General features: G+C 44.7%; 1 protein-coding gene across 1 annotated transcript; it reads left to right on the top strand.

Moving 5' to 3' along the window:
* Nucleotides 1-13059: 13059 nt before the first annotated feature.
* LOC310836031 (inositol polyphosphate 5-phosphatase OCRL-like) lies at nucleotides 13060-26216 on the top strand (the record flags this gene model as incomplete). Its single annotated transcript, XM_083720959.1, has 9 exons — nucleotides 13060-13205; nucleotides 14337-14427; nucleotides 14781-14966; nucleotides 20914-21013; nucleotides 21124-21374; nucleotides 23401-23471; nucleotides 24837-24972; nucleotides 25472-25582; nucleotides 26019-26216. 9 exons carry the CDS (start codon nucleotides 13060-13062, stop codon nucleotides 26214-26216), a joined length of 1290 nt encoding a protein of 429 aa, XP_083577085.1.
* Nucleotides 26217-27225: the final 1009 nt, after the last annotated feature.

Below are 27225 nucleotides of genomic sequence, written 5' to 3'. Positions count from 1 at the left end.
TGAAAGGGCAAATAAAAGAGGTATCTAAGAGAACACAATCTTTGGAGGAAGGGATGAAGAAGACAAAATCAGAAATGAAAGAAACTAAATAAATCACAAGAAGAATCAAAGATGTGATTGCCATGAATGAAATGAGACAGAGGGAAGTTAATCTGAGGTTGAGAGCTGTGCCAGAGATTCAGAATGAAAATATTAAAGAGAGATTGATAACAGAATTGGTGCAGTGGTTGGAGTTACCAGCAGAAGAGGTTGCAAAAACAGTACAAAGTGCATTTAGAATGAGAGTAAGAACAAGTAAAGCAAGAAAATTTCCAGGAGATTGTTTAATTACTTTTAAGGACGGAAAAATGAGAAACCAGATATTACAGAAGAATAGAGAGAAAAGATTAAACATAGATGGGAATTACATAATCATTTTTAAAGATATACCAATAAGACTGTTGAAACGAAGGGACCCATACAAGCCACTGATGTAGATTCTTAAGAAAAACAAAATTGATTTTAAATGGGAATTTCCAGAGGGAATTTTGTTCTTCTACAAAAGTAAAAAGCATAGACTGACAAGTCCAGAAGAAACAGGGAAATTTACGAGAAGGTACAAGGAATTAAGGGACGCGGCTGGCGCTGTGGGTAAAAGCCTCAGCCCCTAGGGCTTGCCGATCGAAAGGTCGGCGGTTCGAATCCCCGCGGCGGGGTGCGCTCCCGTTGCTCGGTCCCAGCGCCTGCCAACCTAGCAGTTCGAAAGCACCCTCGGGTGCAAGTAGATAAATAGGGACCGCTTACTGGCGGGAAGGTAAACGGCGTTTCCGTGTGCAGCTCTGGCTCGCCAGAGCAGCGATGTCACACTGGCCACGTGACCCGGAAGTGTCTTCGGACAGCGCTGGCCCCTGGCCTCTTGAGTGAGATGGGCGCACAACCCCAGAGTCTGGCAAGACTGGCCCGTACGGGCAGGGGTACCTTTACCTTTTTTACAAGGAATTAAAAGTAGAGGACGAAGAAATTAAAGGTGCAGAAGGAGGAGCAGGAGCCAAAGAAGAGTTGGAATCGGGTGAAGAAGAAGAGAACGGAAAGAAGTCTGAAGAAGAAGAAGAAGAAGAAGAAGAAGAAGAAGAAGAAGAAGAAGAAGAAGGAGGAGGAGGAGGAGGAGGAGAAGAGGTAGATAGGTTATAGAAAAGTAAACCAAATTTATTTAATTGGAAACTATTATGGCGCTAAAATTATGGAATTGGAATATTAATGGAATGAACGAGAAGAAAAAATGGAATAAAATTGAACAATTTCTAAAAAAGAAAAATTTGGACATTATATGTCTACAAGAGACACACGTCGCAAGAAAACAGAAAAATTTTGATTAATAAAAGACTAGGAAACGAATTTGTATCTTCGGATAAAGAGAAAAAAAGAGGGGTAGTCTTATATATAAAAAGTAAAATTGAATCTCAACAAATCTTCAAGGATGAAGAAGGAAGGATCGTAGCAGTTCGGATCAAATGCCAAGGAGAAAATTTGATAATTGTCGAGATCTATGCACCTAATGGAAATAAGACTGATTTTTATAAAGTTTTGGAAGAAAAACTATTTGAATATATGGATCAGAAAATTATAATAATGGGAGACATGAATGGAGTGGTCTCATTGGAAATGGATAGACTAAGAGAAGGAATAAGTAAAGAAGGGAAATTACCCAAGACTTTCTTTTCAATGATTAAGAATTGTAATTTGATTGATATTTGGAGACTCAGACACCCATTGGAGAAGCAATTTACTTATTACTCTGAACCAAAACAGTCAATGTCAAGAATAGATCAAATATGGGTCTTGAATGAACTGACTCCAAGAACTCTACAAATCGAAATTCAACCAAAAGTAATTTATGATCATAACCCAATAAAATTGGAATTAAAAGGCTTTGAGGAAAGAACTTTTAGATGGAAAATCAATTATTATCTTCTTGACAACCAAAAAATTACAGAAAAAGCACAAAAGAAATTAAATGAATACTTTCTTGATAATAGCAATAAAGGTACGAAGATGAGCGTAGTATGGGACGCAAGCAAAGCAGTGATGAGAGGTTTCTTTATTCAGCAGAACTCATTGAGGAATAAAAACAGGGAAAATGGGAAAAAAGAAATCTTAAAGCAGATAATGGACAATGAGCAAAAACTAATTAAGAAACCAAACAATTTAAAAATAAAACAAGAAATTAAGAATCTGCAAACCCAATTTGCAATGATAATAAACAAAGAAGTGGAATGGAACATCAAAAGGTTAAGACAGAAAAACTTTGAATTCACTAACAAATCAGGTAAATGGCTTGCGTGGCAAATCAAAAAGAGAAAGGAGCAGAACACAATTAATAGAATTATGGTCAACGGTGAAGAGCTAGATAATCCGAAAGGAATCAGAAAAGGGTTCTTGGACTTTTATAGACAATTATATAAAAACAGAGAAAGAAACAATATGAGGAAAATAGAAAGATATCTAAAAGAAAAAAAGGTGCAAAAGATCCCGACAGATAAAAAAGACCAACTGAATGCCCCAATAGAAATCAATGAGATAAAAGAGGTCATAAAGGAGTTGAAGAGGGGAAAGGCCCCGGGACCAGATGGATTTACATCAGGATATTATAAAGAACTGAGAGACGTCTTGATGACACCATTGAAAGAAGTTATGAATAATATTTTAAAAGAAAGAGATATCCCGGAAACGTGGAAAGAAGCATTTATTCCATTTATTCCAAAACAGGACTCGGACTTAACACAAGTTAAAAATTATAGGCCTATTTCACTGCTGAACACAGATTATAAAATATTTGCGGGGAAAGATATTGCTAGAAATTATCCATAAAGACCAAGCAGGTTTACTTCCAGGCAGACAGATGAAGGATAATATAAGGAATATAATTAATATTTTGGGGTTTTTTTAATAATATTTATTAAAGTTTCAAGGAAATTACAAAAAATAGAAAGAAGAAAAGAGAAGAAAAATAAATAAATACAAAATACAAAAAATACAAAATACGAAAAAAAAAAGAAAAAACAATTAAAAACAATTAAAAACAAATCAGTCTTTCCATGTCTTGTCTTTCATTTGCTTATTTCCCTGACCTCCTCAAACCTCCCTTTTTTGTATTCTAGTTCAGTAGTTGTTTCAGCAAGTCCTTACCCTTTTTGCTTTTATCTTGATATATTATCATGTACCACCAGTATATCATTTTCATAATATTCTCTCTTAAGGCATTACATGCTGTAAATTTCATACCTGTGGTCCATAACTGTTCCCAGTCAGCGAACATAATGTTATGTCCAACATCTTGTGCCCATTTTATCATAGCAGATTTCACCATTTCATCCTGAGTATTCCATTTCAACAGCAAGTTATACATTCTTGATAATATCTTAGTTTTGGGATCTAACAGTTCTGTTTCCAATTTTGATTTTTCCACCTGGAAGCCAATTTTCTTGTCCAGGTTGTAACATCCCTTATTTGATAATAATGAAGCCAATCTCATACTTTATCTTTTAGTTTCTCAAAGCTCTGCAATTTCAATTTATCTCCTTCTTGTTCCAAAATCTCCCAATATTTCGGCCATTTGGCCTCCATATTGAGCTTTTTCTGAGCCTTCGCTTCCATCGGTGACAACCACCTTGGGGTTTTACTTTCAAGTAGATCTTTATATCTTATCCAGACATTAAACAGTGCTTTCCTGACAATATGGTTTTTAAATGCTTTATGTGCTTTGACCTTATCGTACCACAAATATGCATGCCACCCAAATACATTATTAAAGCCTTCTAGATCCAAAATGTCTGTGTTCTCAAGAAGCAGCCATTCTTTCAGGCAGCAAACTGTGGCTGATTCATAGTAAAGTTTAAGGTCTGGCAGGGCAAATCCACCTCTTTCCTTTGCATCAGTTAATATTTTAAATTTTATTGTGGGCTTCTTGCCCTGCCAGACAAATCTAGAAATATCTCTCTGCCACTTCTTGAAGCAGTCCATTTTATCCAAAATTTGCAATGATTGAAACAAAGCAACATTCTTGGCAATACATTCATTTTTATAGCAGCAATACGGCCTAGAATCATAGAATCATAGAGTTGGAAGAGACCACAAGGGCCATCGAGTATGACCCCCTGCCAAGCAGGAAACACCATCAGAGCACTCCTGACATATGGTTGTCAAGCCTCTGCTTAAAGACCTCCAAAGAAGGAGACTCCACCACACTCCTTGGCAGCACATTCCACTGTTGAACAGCTCTTACTGTCAGGAAGTTCTTCCTAATGTTTAGGTGGAATCTTCTTTCTTGTAGTTTGGATCCATTGCTCCGTGTCCGCTTCTCTGGAGCAGCAGAAAACAACCTTTCTCCCTCCTCTATGTGACATCCTTTTATATATTTGAACATGGCTAGCATATCACCCCTTAACCTCCTCTTCTCCAGGCTAAACATGCCCAGCTCCCTTAGCCGTTCCTCATAAGGCATCGTTTCCAGGCCTTTGACCATTTTGGTTGCCCTCCTCTGGACACGTTCCAGTTTGTCAGTGTCCTTCTTGAACTGTGGTGCCCAGAACTGGACACAGTACTCCAGGTGAGGTCTGACCTGAGCAGAATACAGTGGCACTATTACTTCCCTTGATCTAGATGCTATACTCCTATTGATGCAGCCCAGAATTGCATTGGCTTTTTTAGCTGCCGCGTCACACTGTTGGCTCATGTCAAGTTTGTGGTCAACCAAGACTCCTAGATCCTTTTCACATGTAGCAAGGAAAGCTTCAAATTTGACCATATTTCTAAATCCTTTTTCACTTCTGACCAGCATTTTTCATAGTTATCTTTAAATAAGTTCATGTTCTTAGAAGTCATGTTAACCCCCAGGTATTTTACTTTCTTAACCAGCATTAAACCTGTCTCCTTCTGAAACCTCTCTTTCTCAATCGCAGTTAGATTTTTCTCTAAAACCTTGCTTTTAAGCTTGTTCAACTTAAATCCTGCAACCTGACCAAATTCTTGAATCAGTTCAAGTACTCTTTTGGTACTAGATCCTGGCTCCTGTAATGTCAATAATGTCATCTGCAAATGCTTTCAATTTGTACTGTTTGGCTCCGACTTGTATACCTTTAACCAGTTGGTCCCTTCTGATCATATTTAGGAGAACCTCCAGGACCAAAATAAAGAGCAATGGGGAAATTGGGCAACCTTGTCGTGTCCCTTTCTCTATCTTAAATTCCTCCGTCACCACATTGTTAACAATTAGTTTAGCCTTTTGTTCTAAATAAATTGCACCTATACCATTTCCAAAACCTTGACCAACCCCCATCCCCTGAAGGTTTTTCTTCATAAAACTCCAAGAAATGTTGTCAAAAGCTTTCTCCGCGTCTACAAATATCAAAACTGCTTTGGTATTAATGTTCACTTGTAATTTTTCTAAGATATTAATTATATTTCTCGTGTTATCAGACAAGTGTCTGCCCGGGAGAAAGCCTGCTTGGTCTTTATGTATCTCTTCTGCTAATACTTTTTTAAATCTTTTAGCCAAAATATCTGCAAAAATTTTGTAATCCACATTAAGTAGGGATATGGGGCGGTAGTTCTTAAGTTGTGTTTTTTCAGACTCAGTTTTCGGTATAAGTGTAATGTAAGCTTCCTTCCACAACTCTGGTGCTTTCCCCCCCTCCAAAATTCCATTACAAACTTCCTTTAGTGGTTGAATTATCCAATCTTTCAAGGATCTAAAATATTTTGAAGTTAAGCCATCCGGCCCTGGAGATTTACCCAGTTGCATATTCTGGATGGCACCTTCTACCTCCTGTTCCGTTATTTTATAGTTCAACATTGACTTATTTTCTTGAGAGATTTTTTGTAGTCCATTTATTTTCAAAAATTGATCTATATCAATCTCTTTCTGTGGCCCTTGTGTATATAATTGTTTAAAATATCTCTGGAAACATTTTCTAATCTCCTCTGGATTCTGTATATTCTTTCCTTCCACTTCCAAATTTGTAATGGTGTTAAGTTTTTGTCTTTTTTTCATTTGCCAAGCTAGCAATTTCCCACATTTATTTGCCGATTCAAATGTCTTTTGTCTCATCTGTTTGATTTTCCACTCTATTTCCTGATTCATCATTTTCATGTATTGTACTTGATATAGCTTTATTTCTCTCAGAATCTCTTGCGACTTTGGTTTCGCTCTCAATTTCTTCTCACCTTTTATTTTCTCCAAAATTTTATCTTTTTTCTCATTTTGAGTTCTCTTCTTTATTGCATTCTGTTGAATCAGAAACCCTCTCATAACCGCTTTGCTTGCGTCCCAGATTACTCTTTTTTCAACAGTAGTATTCATATTTATCTCAAAATAGTCTCTCAAAGTTTTTTGGGCCTTCTTGGTCACTTCTTCATCTCTAAACAAGGTGTCGTTGATCCTCCATCTGAAGGAGCCAGTTGGTGTTAATTTCATCTCCATTTTCACAGCATTATGGTCGGAGCAAGTTTTAGGACAAATTTCCACTTTTCTAGTCTTTGGAGCCAGTCCTCTAGTTATCCAAATTTGGTCAATTCTTGTCCATGTCATTTTGGCTTCAGAGAAGTAAGTTCCCTCTCTACCCAGGGGATTCTTTGTTCTCCAAACATCAACTAAATCCAAATTGTCAGTCATCTCAAAAAAGGTTTTTGGTAGAGTGCCGTCCTTAGTGACTACCTGTTTCTGTGCCTTGTCCATGTTTGTAGATACCACTCCATTCATGTCCCCCATCATAATGATATTATAGTCCAAATAGTCCAACAAGATTTCATGCAGCTTTTTAAAGAATTCTGACTTTCCCTCATTCGGAGCATAGACACCTACTATCAAAAATTTCTCTCCTTGTAGTTGAATTTCAATTGCCACAAATCTTCCTTGATCATCTTTAAATATAAATTTCGGTGATAGGCTCTCCTTTGCATAGATTACTACTCCTCTTTTTTTAACTTTGTCTGAAGAGATAAATTCTTGACCCAGTCTTTTATTAATCAATACTTTTCTGTGGAGCCTTATCACATGTGTTTCCTGTAGGCAAATCAAGTCCAATTGTTCCTTTTTTAGTAGGTGAAAGACTTTTTTCCTTTTTTGAGGGGAGTTCAAACCATTAGTATTCCAGCTCAATAGTTGCAGGGCCATGATGTAATTATTCTACTTTTCCTCCAACTGCACCAAGTGCTTGCTCTTGTTCTGTCGGCGGTATTGCTGTTTCTTTCTCTGGGCAGTCCAATCCAAAAGATAGTCTTGATATGTCTAGTATTCCTCTTTTTGATGTTCCTCTGTCCAATGCTCTTTGCTCTAGGCCTCTGTCAAATGATTCTCTGTCCAGTGCTCTTGGCTCTTCTCCAGATTCTTTCTGTAGGTCTTTTCCGTAATCTTTCAGAATTTTTTGTTTGTCTTCCACTGATCTTATTTTTATCTTTCTTCCTTTAAACCTAAAAGATAGGCCTTGGGGAAATTCCCACCTGAAGATAAGTCTGTTCCTTCTCAACAGGGCAACCAAATCTCCGTAGTTGGACCTAAGGTCCAAAAGATGTTTTGGGATATCTTTAAATATCTCAACTCTTGACTGATGTATTTCTAAAGTCTTCTGGAAATGCAGACCCAAAATTTTGTCTCTCTCCTCTTTTGATCAGAGGGTAATCAAACAGTCTCTCACCCTGTTCTTCTCCCCCCCCCTTCCAAGTCTAAAAGCACTCACAATCTTAAATCCTTCTTTTCCCGGATCCAGTTCCCAGAGGTCTGCAAATTCCTGCATAAGAAAGTCTGTCAAGTTATCCTTCTCTAACTCAGGCACAGCTCTGATCCTCAAATTAGCTTGTTTCTCCTTAAGTTCAATCATAGAAAAAGTCGACCTATGGTCCTCAAGTTGCCTCTGTATGCCTGGAATCTTCTCCTCTACTGCAGCTGCTTTTTCCTTAGCTTCTTCAGCTGTCTGTCGAGTCAAAGTAGATTCCTGTAGCAGTTTCTCAATAGTTTCTGTATTGGTATTTACCTTTTGTCCCAAATTGTTAATACTTATAGTATTTTGATCAATTTTAGTTGATGCTTCAACCACCTGTTTACTTAATTTTTCCAATGATTCATTTATTTTGCCTAATGCAACTGCTAGAGCTTCTTCAGATAACATACCTTTTGGCTTAGATTGTGTGGATGCAGCCGCAGATGAGGCGGAAGGACCCGATGTTGACGGTCTTCGCTGCCAAGATTTCCCAGACCTCGTTGTTTTGTCTAAAGGATAGTCTGCTTTTTCTTTCCCATCTGCCATAACACTTCAATTGAAAACCCAAGGTCAGTCCCACTGCCACAACTTGTATTAAAGTGGAAAATTCCCCTGGCCTAATTGTTAACAGTTTCAGGAACTTCCTCTAGGGGGACACAGTATCAGTCTATAGTTGTTATGTTCCAAAGTAGCACTTTAAGACCCCCACTTCAAGCAGAGAAACAAAAGTAAAAGTCAGTTTCAATTTCTGATACTTTTCAGTTACTTCCTTTCTTTCTAAGATCAGGAGAAGACAGCCAAAAACAATGTATCTCCCTTGCAGAGCTAGCTGTCAAAAGTTGCTCTGTTCACAAACAGTGCGCTTTCAAGAACGGCAATCTTATTGTCCATTGGCAGCACGTTCCCAGATTTTGAGCAGTAGATCTTTATTTCCTTCCCTCTCTCTTGCAGGTAAACATAATTCAAATCTCTCCCCCTCTTCTCCTGCATCAAAGGGGGGTATCACTTACTTCGGTGTTGCGGTTTTAGTCCTTTCAAATCAGTTTTCCCAGGCTTTAGCTTACAGCTTCTTTGCTTTAGTCTATTTACAAAAGCGGAAGGCAGACTTCCTGTTTATACCTTCCCGCTTCGGTGCCAAATTTAAAGCCCTTTTTCCCCCTTGCCTTTTCCAATTAATCCTACTCACGGGTAGTTGCTTTTAGAGTTGAATTGTCTCAGGAAGAAGTCAGCGCTCTCCGGTAACAGCTGTGCGGCTTCGCTCCGTGGAGGTAGCTGTCTGCTCTCAGCACCGCGCCACTCGCCCGCTTCGCTACAGAGCCCGTAGTCGGGTCCCCTTGCGAATTGGGGGGGCGCAAAAGGTGCCCGCCGAGCCCCACGTTCACAGGCTTCACCCCGCCTGTGATTTAAGAAGGGTCTCCGCTTCACCGTAGTGGTTCGACCCGATTTCCACGCAGCGGGTCCCTCCAGCTCAGAGGAAATCCGCCATTACCGAGTATCTGACTGCCAGGAATGAGAAACAAGCTGTACTAATGTTTGTGGATGCAGAAAAGGCCTTTGATAATATATCGTGGGATTTTATGCTGAAGAGTTTGGAATACATGGATGTGGGGAAAGAGTTCTTTAATGGAATAAAGGCAATATATACAGAGCAGACAGCTAAGCTGATTGTAAATAATGTGACTACGGAAGATATAAAAATATCTAAAGGAACCAGACAGGGTTGTCCGCTCTCACCATTGCTATTTATAACGGTTCTGGAGGTCTTTCTAAGTGCGATTAGACAAAATGGATTAATAAAAGGGGTGACAGTTGGTCAGAATGAATACAAAGTTAAAGCCTTTGCTGATGATCTGGTAATAATGATTGAAGAACCAATGGAAAGTGTAAAATAAGTATTGGAGGAGATTGAACAATTTGGAAATGTGGCAGGGTTTAGATTGAATAAGAAGAAAACTAAAATAATTGCAAAAAATATGGATCAAAGTATGATAGAAATAATGCAACAACGAACAGAGATAGAGGTGGTGAAAAAGGTAAAATATTTGGGAATTTGGTTAACTCCTAAAAATATTGATTTGTTACAGAATAATTATACACCGGTTTGGAATGGAATAAGGAAGGATCTGGAGGTGTGGGGTAGAATGAAACTATCTATTTGGGGTAGAATTTCTATGATAAAGATGAGCGTGCTTCCAAAGATGTTATTTTTATTTCAGACTATCCCCATAATAAAGGGGGTAACGATCTTTAAAAAGTGGCAATGAGCGATCTCAAGGTATATCTGGCAGGGCAAGAAGCCGAGAATTAAATTTAAGTTATTAACAAATGTGAAGGAAAGAGGAGGCTTCGCCTTGCCAGACTTGAAACTATACTATGAAGCAGCATGTCTTTGCTGGTTGAAAGAATGGATAAAATTAGAAAATAAGGAGTTACTAGATCTAGGAGGTTTTGATAACAGATTTGGATGGCACGCGTACTTATGGTGTGGGAAGAAGAAAATTCATAAAGGTTTTGGGAACCACATCTTCAGGAGTTCGCTAATAGAAATATGGGATAGGTACAAAAACCTATTAGAACCAAGAGTTCCACACTGGTTATCTCCGTTAGAGGTCATGAGTGTAAAGAAAATTAATATGAGAGGCAAATGGATTACATATGGAGAAATGGTAATTAAAGAAGGAGGTAAATTAAAACCATATGAACAAGTCAGAGAATATGTTTATGATTGGTGGCGTTATTTCCAGGTCAATGAAATGTTTAAAAAAGACATCAAAGAAAGTGGTTATGTAGAAAAAGACTCAAAGTTTCAAACAGATATAATAAACAATGATTGTAAAATTCTGTCAAAAATGTATAAGATGTTGCTGGAATGGTATATGAAAGATGAAGAAGTTAAATCGGTAATGATACAATGGGCCAAAGACTTTGGGTATAAGATACAATTTGATGATTGGGGAAACTATGGAAGGAAAATTTAAAATTTACTGCATGTACGGCGTTAAAGGAAAATGTCATGAAAATGTTTTATAGATGGTATATTACACTGGTAAAACTAGCGAAAATGTTCAAGACATGTAATAAGTGTTGGAAATGTAAAGAAAAAGAAGGAACGTTTTATCATATGTGGTGGGACTGCAAGAAAGTGAAAGGTTTCTGGGAGATGATATATAATGAATTGAAAAAGATGTTAAAATATACATTTGTAAAGAAACCAGAGGCTTTTCTTTTAGGGATCACAGGAAAAGAAATAAGAAGAAAGGATTGTAAACTTTTCCAATATGCAGTTACAGCAGCAAGAATTTTACTGGCCCAGAAATGGAAGCAAGAGGAAATACTGACGATTGAAGAATGGAGAATGAAACTGACAGACTATGCGGAATTGGACAAACTAACTGGGAAAATTAGACTGAGGGAAGTTTGTAGAATATCTGAAAAGTATATGTGATGTGCAAACAATGCTAGTGGGGTTCCAAGAAGCACTGTGAAAATTGAGATGTATTGTTAAAAAAAAATAGAAGTGGGAGGGAGGACAAACGGCAATACAAAGATAGGGAATGTGTAATTGAGAAGTAAATATGGATGATTGCCAGAGAAGCTGAAGGAAGTCCAAAAAGGGATAATTTGTGAAAATTTGGAGATAAATTGTATAATTGCGCTGAAACTTAATAAAAAATATTATATATATATATATATGATATTTCTACAAGCAAGGAGTTTGCCATTAGGGAGCATTAAAACATGCATTCCCTGTGAAATGGTGATTTGTTATTATGCAGATTAGCCTAAGTGAAGACTGTGATTGATTGCACACAAAGCAGCTTCCTAGATACTGTAAACATACAGCGGCCATCAGGAGTCATTTTATAATGCATTATGTAGCACATGCTGCCCAATTGCTCCTCATGCTGTTCTCTCTTGGAGCAAGCAGGAGAAGCAAAGCACAAGGCCTTGGCACCACATCACGTCTGAACCCGGGACTGTGGCCTTATCATAATAAGCAACAATTGCCAGCCAATCTGAAGTCCCTGCTTATGGCTGGCCTGCTGACTCTGGCTTGTTAGGGAGCAACAAACCATGACCAGATGTAATGGGGAAAACAAAGCTCCCAGGTTTGTTTATCCTGCTTGTGCCAGGAGCAAAGGGGGAGAAATGAAGCAATGGTCACAAGCATCTTGCAACCGTAAGTCAGAAAGTCGATGGTGATGTGTGAATACAACATCCTTGCACTCAGCATGATTAAGGGAGTTCAGCAACATCTTTTACTTGACCATTGCTTCTAGAGCCAGTGTGGTGTAGTGGTTAAGAGCGGTAGTCGTGTAATCTGGGGAACCAGGTTCGTGTCTCCGCTCCTCCACATGCAGCTGCTGGGTGACCTTGGGCTAGTCACGCTTCTTTGAAGTCTCTCAGCCCCACTCACCTCACAGAGTGTTTGTTGTGGGGGAGGAAGGGAAAGGAGAATGTTAGCCGCTTTGAGACTACTGAAGGGGAGTGAAAGGCGGGATATCAAATCCAAACTCTTCTTCTTCTAGTGCAAGCAAAAATAGACCCACTGGGGTTGGGTCCCCCCTTTCCAAACTGATTCCTACTGGAATCCTGATGGGAGTTTTGTTTAAGATGCAAAGTGTGTTTTGTTGATGCAGAAAAGTGGCAAGAGGTGGCAAGAATACACAGAGGAAAGATATGGATGTCTCATACACCCCAGGTAGTGTGGTTGCTGACCTTGAGCCAGACATCCTGGAGAGTGAAGTCAAATGGGCCTTAGAAAGCACTGCTAATAACAAGGCCAGTGGACGTGATGATATTCCAGCTGAACTATTAAATTTTGTTAAAGATGATGCTGTTAAGGTGCTACATGCAATATGCCAGCAAGTTTGGAAAACTCAGCAGTGGCCAGAGGATTGGAGAAGACCAGTCTACCTCCTTTAGAGGAAAAGGCCTTGAGGGGAGGACCTGTTGCCTCCACAATGCTTCCTAAACATGCATAAGCTGAGAGGCAATTGTCCGACAAATGTGGTGCTGTGGGGAGGCAGGAACATTTTCCTGCAGTTAAGTATTTTCTAAGTTCCTTTCCCGAAACTTCCCCAAACGGTTCTGAAGCCCCTCTAACCTCAGAAGTCTTTTCTTCTCTCCGGAATTCTGGGATTCGAGGATAACTTCATGGAGAAGGAAAGAAACCTGCAGAATCAGCAAATGAGTGCCCGCCGGGAGCCTCCACCCCCACTGCTGCCACCAAGCAGGCTGTAAGTTGCCTTAGAGGTGTACTGTGCCCTCCCGCCTCCTGGCTTTTAAGGACTACTTGAGTTCTGTTCTCCGTGACAAGGAGAGCATGAGCAAGAAGCAACCCCAAGTGACCCACACTATGCGCAAGCTCTTTGTGCCTTCCACACATACGCAGTCCGGACAGAGAGAGGGACTCATCAAGCACGTCCTCGCCAAGAGAGAGAAGGAATATGTCAACACCCAGAATTTCAGGTCAGATCATGCAAAAGTGCAAATACCATGCAAAGACCAGTGGAACCTGTATCAGAGACTGGGTTGGAGAATGCGACATCTACATGACAGCTTTATTGTTGGGTGCCAGGCAAAGTCTGTCCTGTTCACTCAGGCCCCATGGGTGGGTCATTTAAAGTATTAGTTGTGGTGGGCAATTTCCCTTGGTGCCACATACTGAACCGTGGCTTCATATTATGAGCAGGACGGCAGCCTCTCCTCCAGGTTTGCACACCTCTCCCCCACCCCAAGCCTATTGGGAAGCTTCCACTTGGATTTTAAATTAACCACAGTTTGGTGTGTCCAGATCCTATGGTGGTTCATTTTACCAGCTTTGTAAACCCATGATTGGAAGTTGGCTTGTTTCAATGAGCCATGGTTCAAATGAAGCGGTTTGTGCAGCTTCAGACATTGTGACAAGATGCAGTTAATCCCAAACGGAAGCAAAACCTTTGGAACTCCTCCTAAAAGCTGTGCTGGAGGACAGGGAGGTGTGACACCCCCCAACACTTGGTGTGGGTCATCCTTATAATGCTAAGCTTACTACTTCAAACAAAGTTTTTGCTTTGGTTATTTCCTCGTACCGTTAGTAGTAAGGTAAAGGTAAAGGGACCCCTGGCCATTAGGTCCAGTCGTGGCCGACTCTGGGGTTGCGCCGCTCATCTCGCTTTACTGGCCAAGGGAGCAGGCGTGCAGCTTCCGGGTCATGTGGCCAGCAGGACTAAGCCGCTTCTGGCGAACCTGAGCAGCACACGGAAACACCGTTTACCTTCCTGCCGGAGCGGAACCTATGTATCTACTTGCACTTTGACGTGCTTTCAAACTGCTAGGTTGGCAGGAGCAGGGACCGAGCAACAGGAGCTCACCCCGTTGTGGGGATTCGAACCGCCGAACTTCTGATCTGCAAGTCCTAGGCTCTGTGGTTTAACCCACAGCGCCACCCGTGTCCCACTGGTAGTAGTACCCAGTGGCCATTTGCTTTTAATGTCTACTTTTATGATATGTTTATCAGTATGTGGTTAGCAGCTTCAGATGCTACTGTTTTACAGAGGCTGTTTAGCTTGCTCTTTTTACCCCTTTACTAGACAGGCTGTATTTCTGTGCTGTTTTCAGAGTCGGGAATGCCCATTCCTTCATGGCCAGCATGGAAACACAGAATGCTAGCCATTTAGGAGGTTTGCAAAGAGGACAAGGGTGTTACGGGGTAATCTTCTAGCAAACAAGCTTGGCACAGCAGATCTGAGACGTGGTTTTCTGCTCCCGGAAAGCCAGCCTGGAAACCAGGTTGCCAGGTGAAGGAAGAATGAAGAGATCAACCAACTCACTTGCCTTCAAAGAATTTCTGGTTGCCTGTGGCTACTGGGATAGTGCTTAAATATCAGGCTGGCTGACACATCTTAAAAAAATACAAGGAAAAAGCTTTTTTTCTTTCATTAGCAAAGCTCCTTTGGGGCCCAGAATAGCTAGGCTGAGGAAGAAGTGGCTGGTATTACTTGTTTGTTCTTGGTCCTGATCTTGCCTGCCCTTGCACACTCCTGTTGTCTTTGCATATTTAAGCAGCACGTCTGTTCCGATTGGAGTCCTATTCCTGCACTTCCACATCCTTCTCTTTGGCACTTTGGCATTTGGTTCCAGGAGCTGGACCTGAGCACAGAGGCTTTCTTCTACTTGGACTCAACAAAGGAGCAAGAGTGGCTGACAGCTGTGGAAAAGGCTTTGCGTTCCAAATCCAAGTACAAGAAAGTAAGTCCAACCCCACCCATTTCTTCAGCAGTCAGACAGCTGTCAGAAGCTGGGGTGAGGAGGAGGAGGAGGAGGTCAGCAAGAAAAAACACCTGGTGTCAGTGGTGTTTTACTCAAAAGAAGCCAACATTCTTTATTCAAAGAAACCCAAACCGTGCAGGCCTCGTGATCACAGAAACCTTTCCCAACAGGTCTTGCCCCAGTGAGGTAGTTGTGAAGGCTGAAGGTCTTGGGATACTGCCAGGGAGATAAAGTCCATCTGAGCCCCCAAGCCGGCTGCCGGACGATCCATCGACCTCCCGTAGATACAGTATCAGCAATTAGCGACACGAAGCCTAAGAAATAGCTTGCCCCATTCTTGGGCTGGTGCACACTCTGTCAGCAGAATTCACACAGCAAAAGTTGCACTCAGGAGGGTATCATTTAGAATGTTTATTCAGCGTTGGTCAGAACAAAGAACAAACATGACTGCCTGCTAGCGTGTTCTGGCACAGAGAGAGAGAAAACGAAAGCAATAGCAAACATAAACATCCTGTAAAAGGAAATGCGCAGACCCTGTGACTCACAAGCCTGCTCTCTCTTAAGGTGGAACGGAAATATCCTAACATCCTCCCCCTTTCCGTGTCACCTGTAGTACCTGTGGTTCAAACCAATTGCAACCTCTGTACGTAAACCTTAAGTTGTTCTCTGTTAACAACCTTAGACAACAGATCAGCAGGAATTTCATTTCCTGGCATGTAGGACACCTGAATCAGTCCTTTCTGAATACACTCTCTTGCACGATGTAGCTTAATCTGCAACTACTTGGTTCTTTGCTTGCAACTCTCTGAGTTCAGCAAAGCCAAACAGGATCTATTGTCTTGATACACTTGTATAGGACATTTCACAGAAACCCCGATGTCCTTAAACAGTTGCATCAACCATTCACAATCCATGAGTGAAAATGACAGAGCATTGAGTTCTGCTTCTCAGGAACTTAGGCTTACTGTCGCCTGCTTACTGCACAACCAGTCAAACAGACAGTGGTTGTACATGTAGCATACGCCAGAAGTGCTTGTACCATCCGTGGTGTCACTTCCAAAACTAGCATCTGCAAAGATTTCAAGACCTCCAGTCTTCTGACTGGTGAACCTCAGCCTGTAGTGCATAGTCCCTTTCAAATAGCGGGCTATGCGCTTCAGAGCTTTCCAATCCTGAACAGTAGGACTGTTAGCATGTCTGCTAAGCAGGTTAGTGCTTACAGCTATGTCAGGTCTTGAACATCTAGCAATAAAATTCAACTTGCCTAGAATGCATCTGTACAGCGTAGTGTCAGAAAACGCTTCAGCAGTACTGTCTACCTGGTAACCTGTCACCATCGGTGTGTCTGCTGGGTTTGCATCAACCAAATTCAACCTGGTTAATACATCAGCAATTTTCTGTGTTTGGTGTACCAGAAAATTACCTGCTTGGTCCCTCTCCACCTGCAGAGAAAGATAGTTGGATACCTCACCAAGATCCTTCATGTCAAAGTGCTCCTTCAGCTGAGCTAGGGTGCTTTGGTAAAAAGCCTGATTCTTCCAAAACATCAGAAGATCATCAACAAAACATAAACAATACAGTTTGTTTTGCCCCTCCTCCTTGACAAACACACATGGATCAGCTTTGCCCTGGTGAAAACCTAGAGAAAGCAACATCTCAGTGAGTTTTGTGTTCCAACACCTGGCACTCTGCTTGAGACCATATAAGGATTTCCGCAGTTTACAGACCATTCCCTTCTGTATCTGCGTTCCATCAGGTGGAAGCATGTACAGCTGCTCGTCCAAAATCCCGTACAAAAAAGCTGTATTAATGTCATGATGGGAAACATGCAGTTTCTCCTCTGCAGCTATCTTGAGCATTAGCCGAATGCTCTCATATTTGACAGTGGGCGAGTAGGTCTCGTGGTAATCCTGTCCTGGTACCTGTGAAAAACCTCTGGCAACCAATCTGGCTTTGTGTCTGACAACCTTGCCATTCTGGTCTGTCTTGGCCTTGAAGACCCATTTGCTGCCAACCAGTCTCATTCCTGGGACTACCGGTACCAACTCCCAAGTTTGGTTCCTGTTCAAGGAATCAACTTCAGCCTTCATGGCATTAAGCTAAGGCTCTGTTAGATAATTAAGCGTGACTAATTGGTTTACGATCCCAATTAGCCCCCCAGCTTACAGCGATCTTCGGGTCCGGCACGTTTCCCCTGCGCCGATGCTTCGCTCCGTCACGCCTTGCAGAGTAAACACAGCGGGTAAAACTGTTGCTTTAGATCCATGCAAACACACTAGGCATTTGTGTGTTTATTTATTAGCCTTTATTACAGCAGAATATTTACAGCTCAACATTTCTCAGATTCTCAGATTCTCTCCACAGGCTCAGCATCTTTAGAGGTTAACTCCTGAACCTCTTTGAAGCTTGAAGGTTCCCACACCTTCTCTGAGCTACTAAGAACAGCAGTTGCCGTCTTAGCAAACTCATCAGCAAATCTCTTCGGAGGTCTGCCTTTGGTCGCCCTTTCAGACCTGCGAACCAGACGCAAGTCTTCTGGACTCATCTCCTCCTTCTTAGGAGAAAAGTGACCAATGGTGAACAGTGGTTCTTCCAGTTCATTGTCAGACGCATCAGATGGTCTGACTGAGGCCTTTGCGCTCTTGTAGTCTGCTGTGTCATCACTGTCACTGACACCAGCAGCAGCGCCACCAACTGAACTGGAATCCGAACTCTGATCATCATCATCATCATCATCCTCATCCTCAGCTTCCTCAACATCATCTGCCTTTTCCCCATCACCTTCATCCTCCTCTGGGTAACTCTGGAAAATACCCACATTTCCCCCCCCACTTAGGATTGTACTCAACACTCTTGGTGAACTTAATGGATTTAGAGTTAGTCATCCATACCCTGTATGCACCTTTCTCGTACCCCATGAACAAACCATGTGCCCCACGCTTCCCAAGCTTGTTGCTTTGTGGGGTGTGTACCCACATGTCAGAACCAAAGATTTTCATGTGCTTGATGTTCGGTTTCTTACCAAACATCTTCTCGTACGGAGTGCAACCTATGGGTGATGACAGTCTCTGATTAACGGTATAAACAACCGTTGACAGAGCTTCCCCCCAAAACTTCTCAGGGAGGTTGGCATCATGCAACAAGGTTTTCAGGCCTTGAAGCAAAGTTTGATTTGCTCGCTCCGCAAGTCCATTCATCCATGGCGATCTAGGCGTTGACAAATCATGCTGGATTCCCTTCTCAGTCAGGAAAGCTTCAAACTGCTGAGAAGTGAACTCTCTGCCCCTATCGGTAAAGAGACAGCCGATACGTTTACCACGAACATTCTCCAACCAAGCACAGAATGCCTTGAACTTAGAGAATGCTTGCGATTTCTGCTCGAGCATAAACACATGAATGTACCTAGAAAAAGAATCAATTAGAACTATGAAGTACCTTGCTCCTCCCAAAGAGGGCGCAAGTGGACCAACCAGGTCTGCATGCACTAGCTGGTAGGGTTTGGAAACCTGCCTGCTAGACTCCTTGCCTTTTGGAACAACCTTCACCTTGTTCTCTGCACAAGATACACATTTCATGTGATATTTACAAGGTTTGATGTTCAAACCTTCAACCAACCCTGGCATCTTGGCTAGCGCTTGCCAAGACATGTGACAAAATTTTTGATGTGCATCGTGAATACATCCTGCATGAAGAACTTTGTTAGTTTGTGCAACACAAGAATCAGCATGAGACACAACAGCATTGTCATCATAAGTTATACAGAATAAACCATCCATAAACTTTGCATGCAAAATGTCCTCTTTGCCTTTCCTGATGACACAGATGCTCCTCTTGAAGGAAATCTCAAAACCACGCCCAGTCAGCTGTGGGACACTTAGCAAATTGTCCGCAGCTCCTGGAACATAAAGTACATTACTGATGGTTGTATGCAAACTTGCAAGTTTAACAGTCCCTTCTCCTGCAATTTGCAACGTCCTTCCATCAGCCAGGTGGATCTCTCCTTCTTGAGGTGTGAAGGAGATAAACAGGTGCTTATCCTTCGATAAATGGCGGCTCGCACCTGAGTCCACAATAAATCTGGCCTTTGGAGCAGTCTTTGCAGCAAGCAAAACCTTGTTTTCCACTGGCGTGGGCTTTTGCAGCTTGCCCCCCTGCTCCTGGCCATCAGACTTGCCTTTAGCCTTTGGTGAAGCAGTGCCAGCAAACAACGCTTTGTTTTTCCCTGGCATGGGCTTTTGCTGCTTGCCCCCCCGCTCCTGGCCATCTGCAGGCATGTTGCTCTGTTTACCTTTGGCCTTCCGGCCTCTGCAAAGGCGATGACCTCGGTTCCCACGAGAAACAGAGCTCTCAGCTGCCGACTCCTTGGCTCCCCCTGGAGGCTGGAATGCTGCCTGGGCTGACATCACAGTCTGCTCCCCCTGCAGCTTGCAACCGGTGCCCTCTGCATCCCTGCATTCACCCGCATTCTGGGAAACAGCCAGGACCTCCGATGCATTCACACCCTGGGCAATCAGACTCTGAGCTGGGATGATTGACAGATGGGCAGCTTTCAAAGCATTCCACATCTCACGTGCACTGGGCTTGCCAGCCAGGGTGATTAACTCTTCAGGAGCTACTGAGAGCAAAATTATCCCCATGGCTCTCGAATCCTGTGCCTTCCACTCATCTGTCATAGGGGCTGGGGGATTCTCAGTAACGGTATTCCATACTCCAAGCCTTCTCATCTGGCCCTCACAGTACCTTGCCCAGGTCTGATAGTTGTGGCCATTTAGCTTTGGTGGACACGGAGCAGCTTCTGAGGATTGTAAAAGATCCATCTCACGTCTTTACATGAGCCCAAGTCTCTATGCCTTCAAAGACTTGTTATCTTGGCAGCTCATTAATCACGAAGCCTGCTTGGCTCGGCTCCCAGGCCAATTAAGCCTGCCGGACATCAGAGACTCTTTCGCGGCTCACAGAAAAGCCTCCTCTTTCGCTTTTCCACATACCTCAGCAGTCTGTCGCAGTCGCAGTCTTACTCTCCTTTAAGTGCCGTGAATCTGGGCCCGAAACCTGTTGTTGGGATACTGCCAGGGAGATAAAGTCCATCTGAGCCCCCAAGCCGGCTGCCGGACGATCCATCGACCTCCCGTAGATACAGTATCAGCAATTAGCGACACGAAGCCTAAGAAATAGCTTGCCACATTCTTGGGCTGGTGCACACTCTGTCAGCAGAATTCACACAGCAAAAGTTGCACTCAGGAGGGTATCATTTAGAATGTTTATTCAGCGTTGGTCAGAACAAAGAACAAACATGACTGCCTGCTAGCGTGTTCTGGCTCAGAGAGAGAGAAAACGAAAGCAATAGCAAACATAAACATCCTGTAAAAGGAAATGCGCAGACCCTGTGACTCACAAGCCTGCTCTCTCTTAAGGTGGAACGGAAATATCCTAACAGAAGGTTGCTACCCTCCCACCACTCTCTGAAGTCTCCTCCTCCCCCTGGCCCTTCCCAAGCAACCTGAGACTCTGGCACCTTGCCTGTCTTTGCTCCATCCTCTTAATTTCTCTGTGTTCTGGGAGACCAGCAGGGAGGGAAGCTGATCACAGCAGGATGGGGAGACCCCCTGGCTTCTTCAGCAGCCTGCCTGATCTCTGCCTCTTGACCCCCGCCTCCAGCCTCCACTTCTGCCTGGGATTCTGGGCTGCTGTTTGCCACAGAATCTTCCTGCCCTCCTGCCTCTTCAGTTTCCAACACCTCCTCTTGCTCACAGTCTGCTCCCTCTTCTCCCTCGGACGACCCCCCACCAGTTCCCTGCCTCTGAGCCTTCTTCCCTTGGGGGATCCCCAGTTGGTGCCACCTGCCACTCCTATCTGCATCCAGCCGGCCCAGGACAGCAAGCAATGAACAGAGCTGGTAGACATCCCAGTACCTTGCATCTTCTAGGTGCAGCTGGTGCTCATCTTTGTCAGGAAGGACCAGCTCAGCCGCATCAAGGAAGTGATGAGGGAGACAGTGGCCACAGGCATCATGGGGAAGATGGGGAGTAGACCCTGACAGCGGAATTCCCTACGTCGATCTTTCTGTCTGTCTGTCTATCTGTTTTTCTAATCTCTGCCAACCAGTTCCCCCTCTTTCCTGCTTGCTCACTAACAGCCATCTTTGCTCCGCCCCTGCAGGGTAACAAGGGGTGTGTGGCCATGAGGCTTGTCTGCAACAATACCAGCTTCTGCGTTGTCAATTCCCACCTTGCTGCCCACGTGGAAGACTTCGGGCGCCGAAACCAGGATTACAAGGATATATGTGCCCAGATGATCTTCCTGCCCCCTGACCAGGGTCTGCTGCAGCTGACAATCATGAAACACGAGTGCGTTTCGAGGGCTTGGAGGGAGAGAGCCTTGTCTGATGTAACTTGTTGGTCTCCGCTATCTGGAGAAGCAAATTGAGTCATGTTTCTGTAACTTTCCTGCCTGTGTGTAGCTCAGGGTAGGCAGCATAGTGCTCTCCAAATGTTGAAAGACCAAAATTCCCATAATTGCTAAGAATTGGCCTTGCTGACGGGCTCATGAGAGTTCCACTTCAGCAACACCAGGAGGGTGCAGTGTCGGCGATCCCTGCTGCTGCAGCTGCACCACTAAGGTTTCTACTAGAGCAGCCAGAAGTGCCCAGCACTGTAGGCTCCTGCTTCATTCAGGGCAGGCAGATACTAAACATCTGTGGAAGCGAGTGCTGGGCTTCATTCATTAATTTCTGTTTATTGTGGGGATTTCTTCCCCAGAGTGGCTTATTTAAAATAATAATCAGAAATGCAAATCAAGATAATTTAAAGCATATAAACAGTACCTTAATAGCAGCGGATCTAAAGAGAGCAACATAAACCGAGTGGCAGAGATGTATTAGATGAGATCATAGCAAATGGGGGCAACTTCTCCAGTGATCGGGGTGGGAGTTGCAGTTTGTTAAGGGCAGTAACGCGAAAGCAGAGCGGCCATTTTGCATGGAGAAGGTTCCCGGCTCAGTCACCAGTGTGTGCAGCTAGGGCTGGGCATGATCTCTGCCTGAAAGCTGCTGCCAGTCCATGTAGTCCGTCCTGAGCTTGATGGGTCAATGGTCTGCCTCAATATAAGGTCGCTTCCTATGTTCCTGTGTACTACAGCAGGGTTTGGAGGGCCACAAGCGCCCTGCCCATGAATTCAAGAACCAGGGGAAATTCTAAAAGTCTTTGCTGAAAGGACATCAAAGCAGGGGCCAGGTGAACCTCTTTGGGAGATTATTCTGAAAGGTCGGGTGCCATGACTGAAAAGGCCCTGTCATGCTTGAAAGAGCAGGAGTTCCCTGGGAAAGGGATTCTAGTCAGTGGAGAGGCAGCTCATTAATTCTAGTCAGTGGAGAGGCAGCTTGGCAGAGTGTTGGCCTTGATGGCCCTTGTGGTCTCTTCCAACTCTATGATTCTATGACTCTTCGTGACCCCATGGACCAGAGCACGCCAGGCACTTCTGTCTTCCACTGCCTCCCGCAGTTTGGTCAAACTCATGCTGGTAGCTTCGAGAACAGTGTCCAACCATCTTGTCCTCTGTCATCCCCTTCTCCTTGTGCCCTCCATCTTTCCCAACATCAGGGTCTTTTCCAGGGAGTCTTCTCTTCTCATGAGGTGGCCAAAATATTGGAGCCTCAGCTTCAGGATCTGTCCTTCCAGTGAGCACTCAGGGCTGATTTCCTTAAGAATGGGTCGGTTTGATCTTCTTGCAGTCCATGGGACTCTCAAGAGTCTCCTCCAGCACCATAATTCAAAAGCATCAATTCTTCGGTGATCAGCCTTCTTTATGGTCCAGTTCTCACTTCCATACATCACTACCGGGAAAACCATGGCTTTTACTATACGGACCTTTGTTGGAAAGGTGATGTCTCTACTTTTTAAGATGCTGTCTAGGTTTGTCATTGCTTTTCTCCCAAGAAGCAGGCGTCTTTTAATTTCGTGGCTGCTGTCACCATCTGCAGTGATCATGGAGCCCAAGAAAGTGAAATCTCTCACTGCCTCCATTTCTTCCCCTTCTATTTGCCAGGAGGTGATGGGACCAGTGGCCATGATCTTCGTTTTTTTGATGTTGAGCTTCAGACCATATTTTGCACTCTCCTCTTTCACCCTCAATAGAAGGTTCTTTAATTCCTCCTCACTTTCTGCCATCAAGGTTGTGTCATCTGCATATCTGAGGTTGTTGATATTTCTTCCGGCAATCTTAATTCTGGCTAGGGATTCATCCAGCCCAGCCTTTCGCATGATGAATTCTGCATATAAGTTAAATAAGCAGGAAAACAATATACAGCCTTGTTGTACTCCTTTCCAGCACAATAGTGGCTGTTAATAGACTCCATTGTCAGGCAACAGGGGGTCTTTTGCTTCACTGCTGATAAGCGATTTCTTTTTGGCTTTAGCTAAACATTCAGCGTACCCAAAAGACAGCTTTTGCTGATTTCACAGAGGGAGAGATGAAGTTCATCCCGACGTAGAAATTCTGCTGAGATGCTAGTAGTGTCCTGCCTTTCCATCCTCCTGAGCAGGCTAGTAAAAAATATATTTTAAACATGGCTTTCTGCTAAGCAAGCTGGTGGAGGAGGGCTAGAGTTGAGGGCTGGATGGACTTCCTTTCCTCTGCAGCCAGAATGGACACCAAGCCATGGAGGAAGAGAGAGATCCAGCTCTCCTTCACCTGCTCACTTTGCTTGCATGGAATTCCCGGTTGCCAAAGGCTGCTAGGCGAGTTGTGAAATGCAAGGCTGTGATATGTTGTCTTCCTCAAGCCATCCCTGCTCTGGAAATGTTTTGGCTCCTTTTCCCCACATTTGTCCTGATAACCAGCATCCTCTGTTTCATGGCATGTATAAGCGGTGTTGCAGTTCCTTGAAAGGTGCAGCAGGCTGAATGAGAATCCTGTTTGTGTCAAGGAAGTCTGGGAATGAGACTTGGTGCTCTCTCAAGATGAGTCTGCCAGGGCATAAGAGCATGAGAGCAGCCTTGCTGGATCAGGCCATTGGTCCATCTGGCCCAGCATCCTGTTCTCACGTTGGCCAATGAGATGCCTCTCGGGGAGCCCACAAACAGGACCTGAGTGCAACAGCACGCTCCCCTCCTCCAAGCCATACTCCTTCTCTTGGTGGAGTATGTTCTGTGGCCATTATGGCTAGTAGCCATTGAGCCTCACCATCCAGGATTTGGCATATTCTTGTGGTTCTTGACAACTGTCAGAAGCCACCTAGGCCTGCTAGTTTAATTGCTCTTGCTGTGGTAATGGGGAAATCAAAAGGACAGGCGGAACATGTAGCGACGAAGCCGGAAAACGGCAGGCTCCTTTGGGCAGCATTTCAAGTGCCAGAAAGGGTCTTTTGGATCACTGAAAAAATAGTGTCTGAACAAGAAAAACGGGGCCCCTTGCTTTGGGGAAGGATCATCATTTGGTGGTGTGCCATATGCTTTGTATGCAGAGTCTCAAGTTGAAAGGCACCTCCACCTGAAAAAGGATTGGGCCACAGAGAGCTGCTGCCAGCCAGAGGAGACTTAATTAATGAATTGTGGGGTTGGAAGGGATCACGAGGGTCATCTAGTCCAACCCCCTGCAATGTAGGAATCCAAACTGGGGGAGGTCAGAAATTCATTCTGACCTGGTAGAAGGCAGCTTTTGATTTCCTAACAACTCTCTCCATGAGGAAAATGCCTGCACACCTGCAAGGTCCGCCCCTTCAGAAGTTGGACTCCCAAGCCCCATCATCTCCAGCTCTTGACCATGGTCAAGATCACAGGCCGTGTGTGGAGCCAAAGTTTGACTGTGTGAGCCTTGTGTGTTGCCTCAGCCAGTCCAACTGTCTCCTTGCAGTGGGAAGTGCCGTGTGCCAGCATGGTGTGAGCCAATCCTCTGGAGAGGAGGCAGCGTGAATCAGCTCAGCTACCGAAGCCACATGGAATTGAAAAGGAGCGACCACAAGCCCCTCAGCTCCCTCTTCCTCACAGGGGTAACACCTCCCCTGGCCAGGGCTATCGTCTATTCAGGGTTTTTAGTTGCCTGCTATGTGGCACCTCCTCGAATCTGGGCAGGCCCTGACCAACAACCAGGCCCCTTTCCACAGAGCTCCTCCTTGGCAAATGACTTCCGATGCAAGGAGTGGGCAGGTTTTGGCTCTGTTAAATCCCTAGGCTTCCATTCTCCACTGTTCTGAGTACACGCTGCTCCTCCAGGCATGGCAGACCACATGGGCTGAACTGTATACCTTAACCATTGGCTCCATTCATGCAATGGAGCTTCTGTGGTACTTGGCTTGGAGCATTTGGCTTCAGCCCATTGGCTCTGGAAGTCACAGCCGCTGCCATCCTGGGGAAGCTCTCAGAGTTACAGTACTTGCCTCTTTCAGGGCTGGGAACAGGGGGGTGCATCAGGCCTTTCTGCTCTTAACTCATGCCCCCCCTTTTTTAGTCCATAGCCCCAACAAATATGCTCTGCCCCCCCCCCCATAGGTGAAGGTTGTGGATGACCGACGGTACCGGAAAGTGTTTGAGGATATTGTTCAGTTGATGGACACGATGGAGAACGAATTCCTTCCCTCCCTGGAGGGAGGTAAAGACGAAGAGGGTTTGCTGCAAAAAGACATGGGGGGAAAGAAGCCCTTGACCCATCTAGCTCAGTCTTGAGCGGTTCCCCAGGATTTCCGTGGGATCTCTCCCAGCCCTACCTGGAGAGGCTGGGGATAGAACCTGGGACCTTTGCATGCAAGGCAGATGCCCTTCCACTGAGCGGCAGCCTCTTCCTCTTCCTCGCAGGCAAAGACTCCAGGGGTAGCCAGCGTGGTGCCCTCCAGATGCTGGACTACAACTCCCATCATCCCCAGCCAACATGGCCAGTGGCAAGTGCAGCAATATCTGGAGAGCCCCACATGGACCTGTTGCATGTGCAGTCCCCTAAATGAGAGGCCGGGCCCAAGGACAAACTTCCCCCTGGAGCACGTTTCCTTGCCTCTGCTGAAGGCAAGCACTCTCTCCGCCCCCCCCCCTTTTTGCTCTGCAGTTTCCGTTTGAGAATGTGAAGTTCCGGCAGCTGCAGAAGGAGAGGTTCCAGATCACAAACAACGGGCAGGTCACCCTCCACTTCTCCTTTATCCCCAAGCTCAGTGACAGCCAGTATTGGAAGCCATGGCTTCGCGCTGAGCCCTGCGAGGGATACTTGGAGCCCAGCGCGTCTCTCTCTGGAATCAGAGAACTGTAGAGTTGGAAAGGGACCCCAAGGCTCATCTAGGGAAGGCCTTCCTTTTCCCCTCCTCTTCCCAACCCTCCTCCCTCAAACCTTGGGAGTTTGGTAGAGCAGGGGAGGCTTAACATTTGTGGGCTGCATTGCCCCATGCTCAAGCCTCCAAGGGCCACACGTCAAAGCAAAGCTCTGCATTGAAACTCCAAACTGCCCCTCCCTGTCTTGCAGGTGATCTGCCAGTTGCCGCAGTCGCACCAGAACATGTTCCGCTTTGTGGTGGCTTTCCTGCGGGAGCTGCTGAAATACTCTGAGAGCAACAACGTCAGTTCCAACATGCTAGGTAAGGCCTGCCTGTCCTGGCTGGGAGCTGGCCTTCCTCCTGCTCCCGCCTCCTCTCATGCAAATGTTTTCGCTTCCCTGCAGCCACCCTCTTCGCCAGCCTCCTGCTCCTGCCTCTGCCCAACGTTCTGTCGAAGCAGAGCCCACAGGAGCATCAGCGTGCCATCAGCTTCCTCCTGGGCTTCCTGCTGGGGGCGGATGACTGCGAAAGGTGCCAAGCGTGACTGGAGATGAAGTTGGGAGGGAAGAGGCAAGGCCCAGCCTCTGTTCTCTGGTGCCTGCCCTTCCCCTTGTGCCATCTTGTCATGTGCCAGCTCCCTTCCCTGTGCTTCGCCCTTTCCACCTTTTCCTCTTGACTCCTGACACGGTTGCACACTTGGCTTTCCACATGGTTCCAGGGCATTGGTAGCAGGTTAAGGGTGCTTTGGCAGGGACCCTGTTGGAGGACAGTCATCCCCCTGCCCATCCTACCACCACTGCTGCTCTCAGTCCCTGCACAGTAGTCCACGCTCTCCCCTTCTGCTGCAGCTGAGCATGTGCTACTCTTGGTGGGTACCAGGCATAAGGATTCCTGTCCTGTCCTGGGATTGCAGGACCTCTTTCTCTGTCCCCCCAGCCTTGATGCTCATCAAGAAGGGGAAGGGCAGCCACTGTGGCCCACATACTCCTTAGCCTGCTCTGTACAGTT

Source organism: Podarcis gaigeae, assembly GCF_964106915.1.
Source record: "Podarcis gaigeae genome assembly, chromosome: W".
Lineage (NCBI taxonomy): Eukaryota > Metazoa > Chordata > Lepidosauria > Squamata > Lacertidae > Podarcis > Podarcis gaigeae.
The sequence above is the reverse complement of the archived record's forward strand: the minus strand, read 5'-3'. Positions and strand labels throughout refer to the sequence as shown.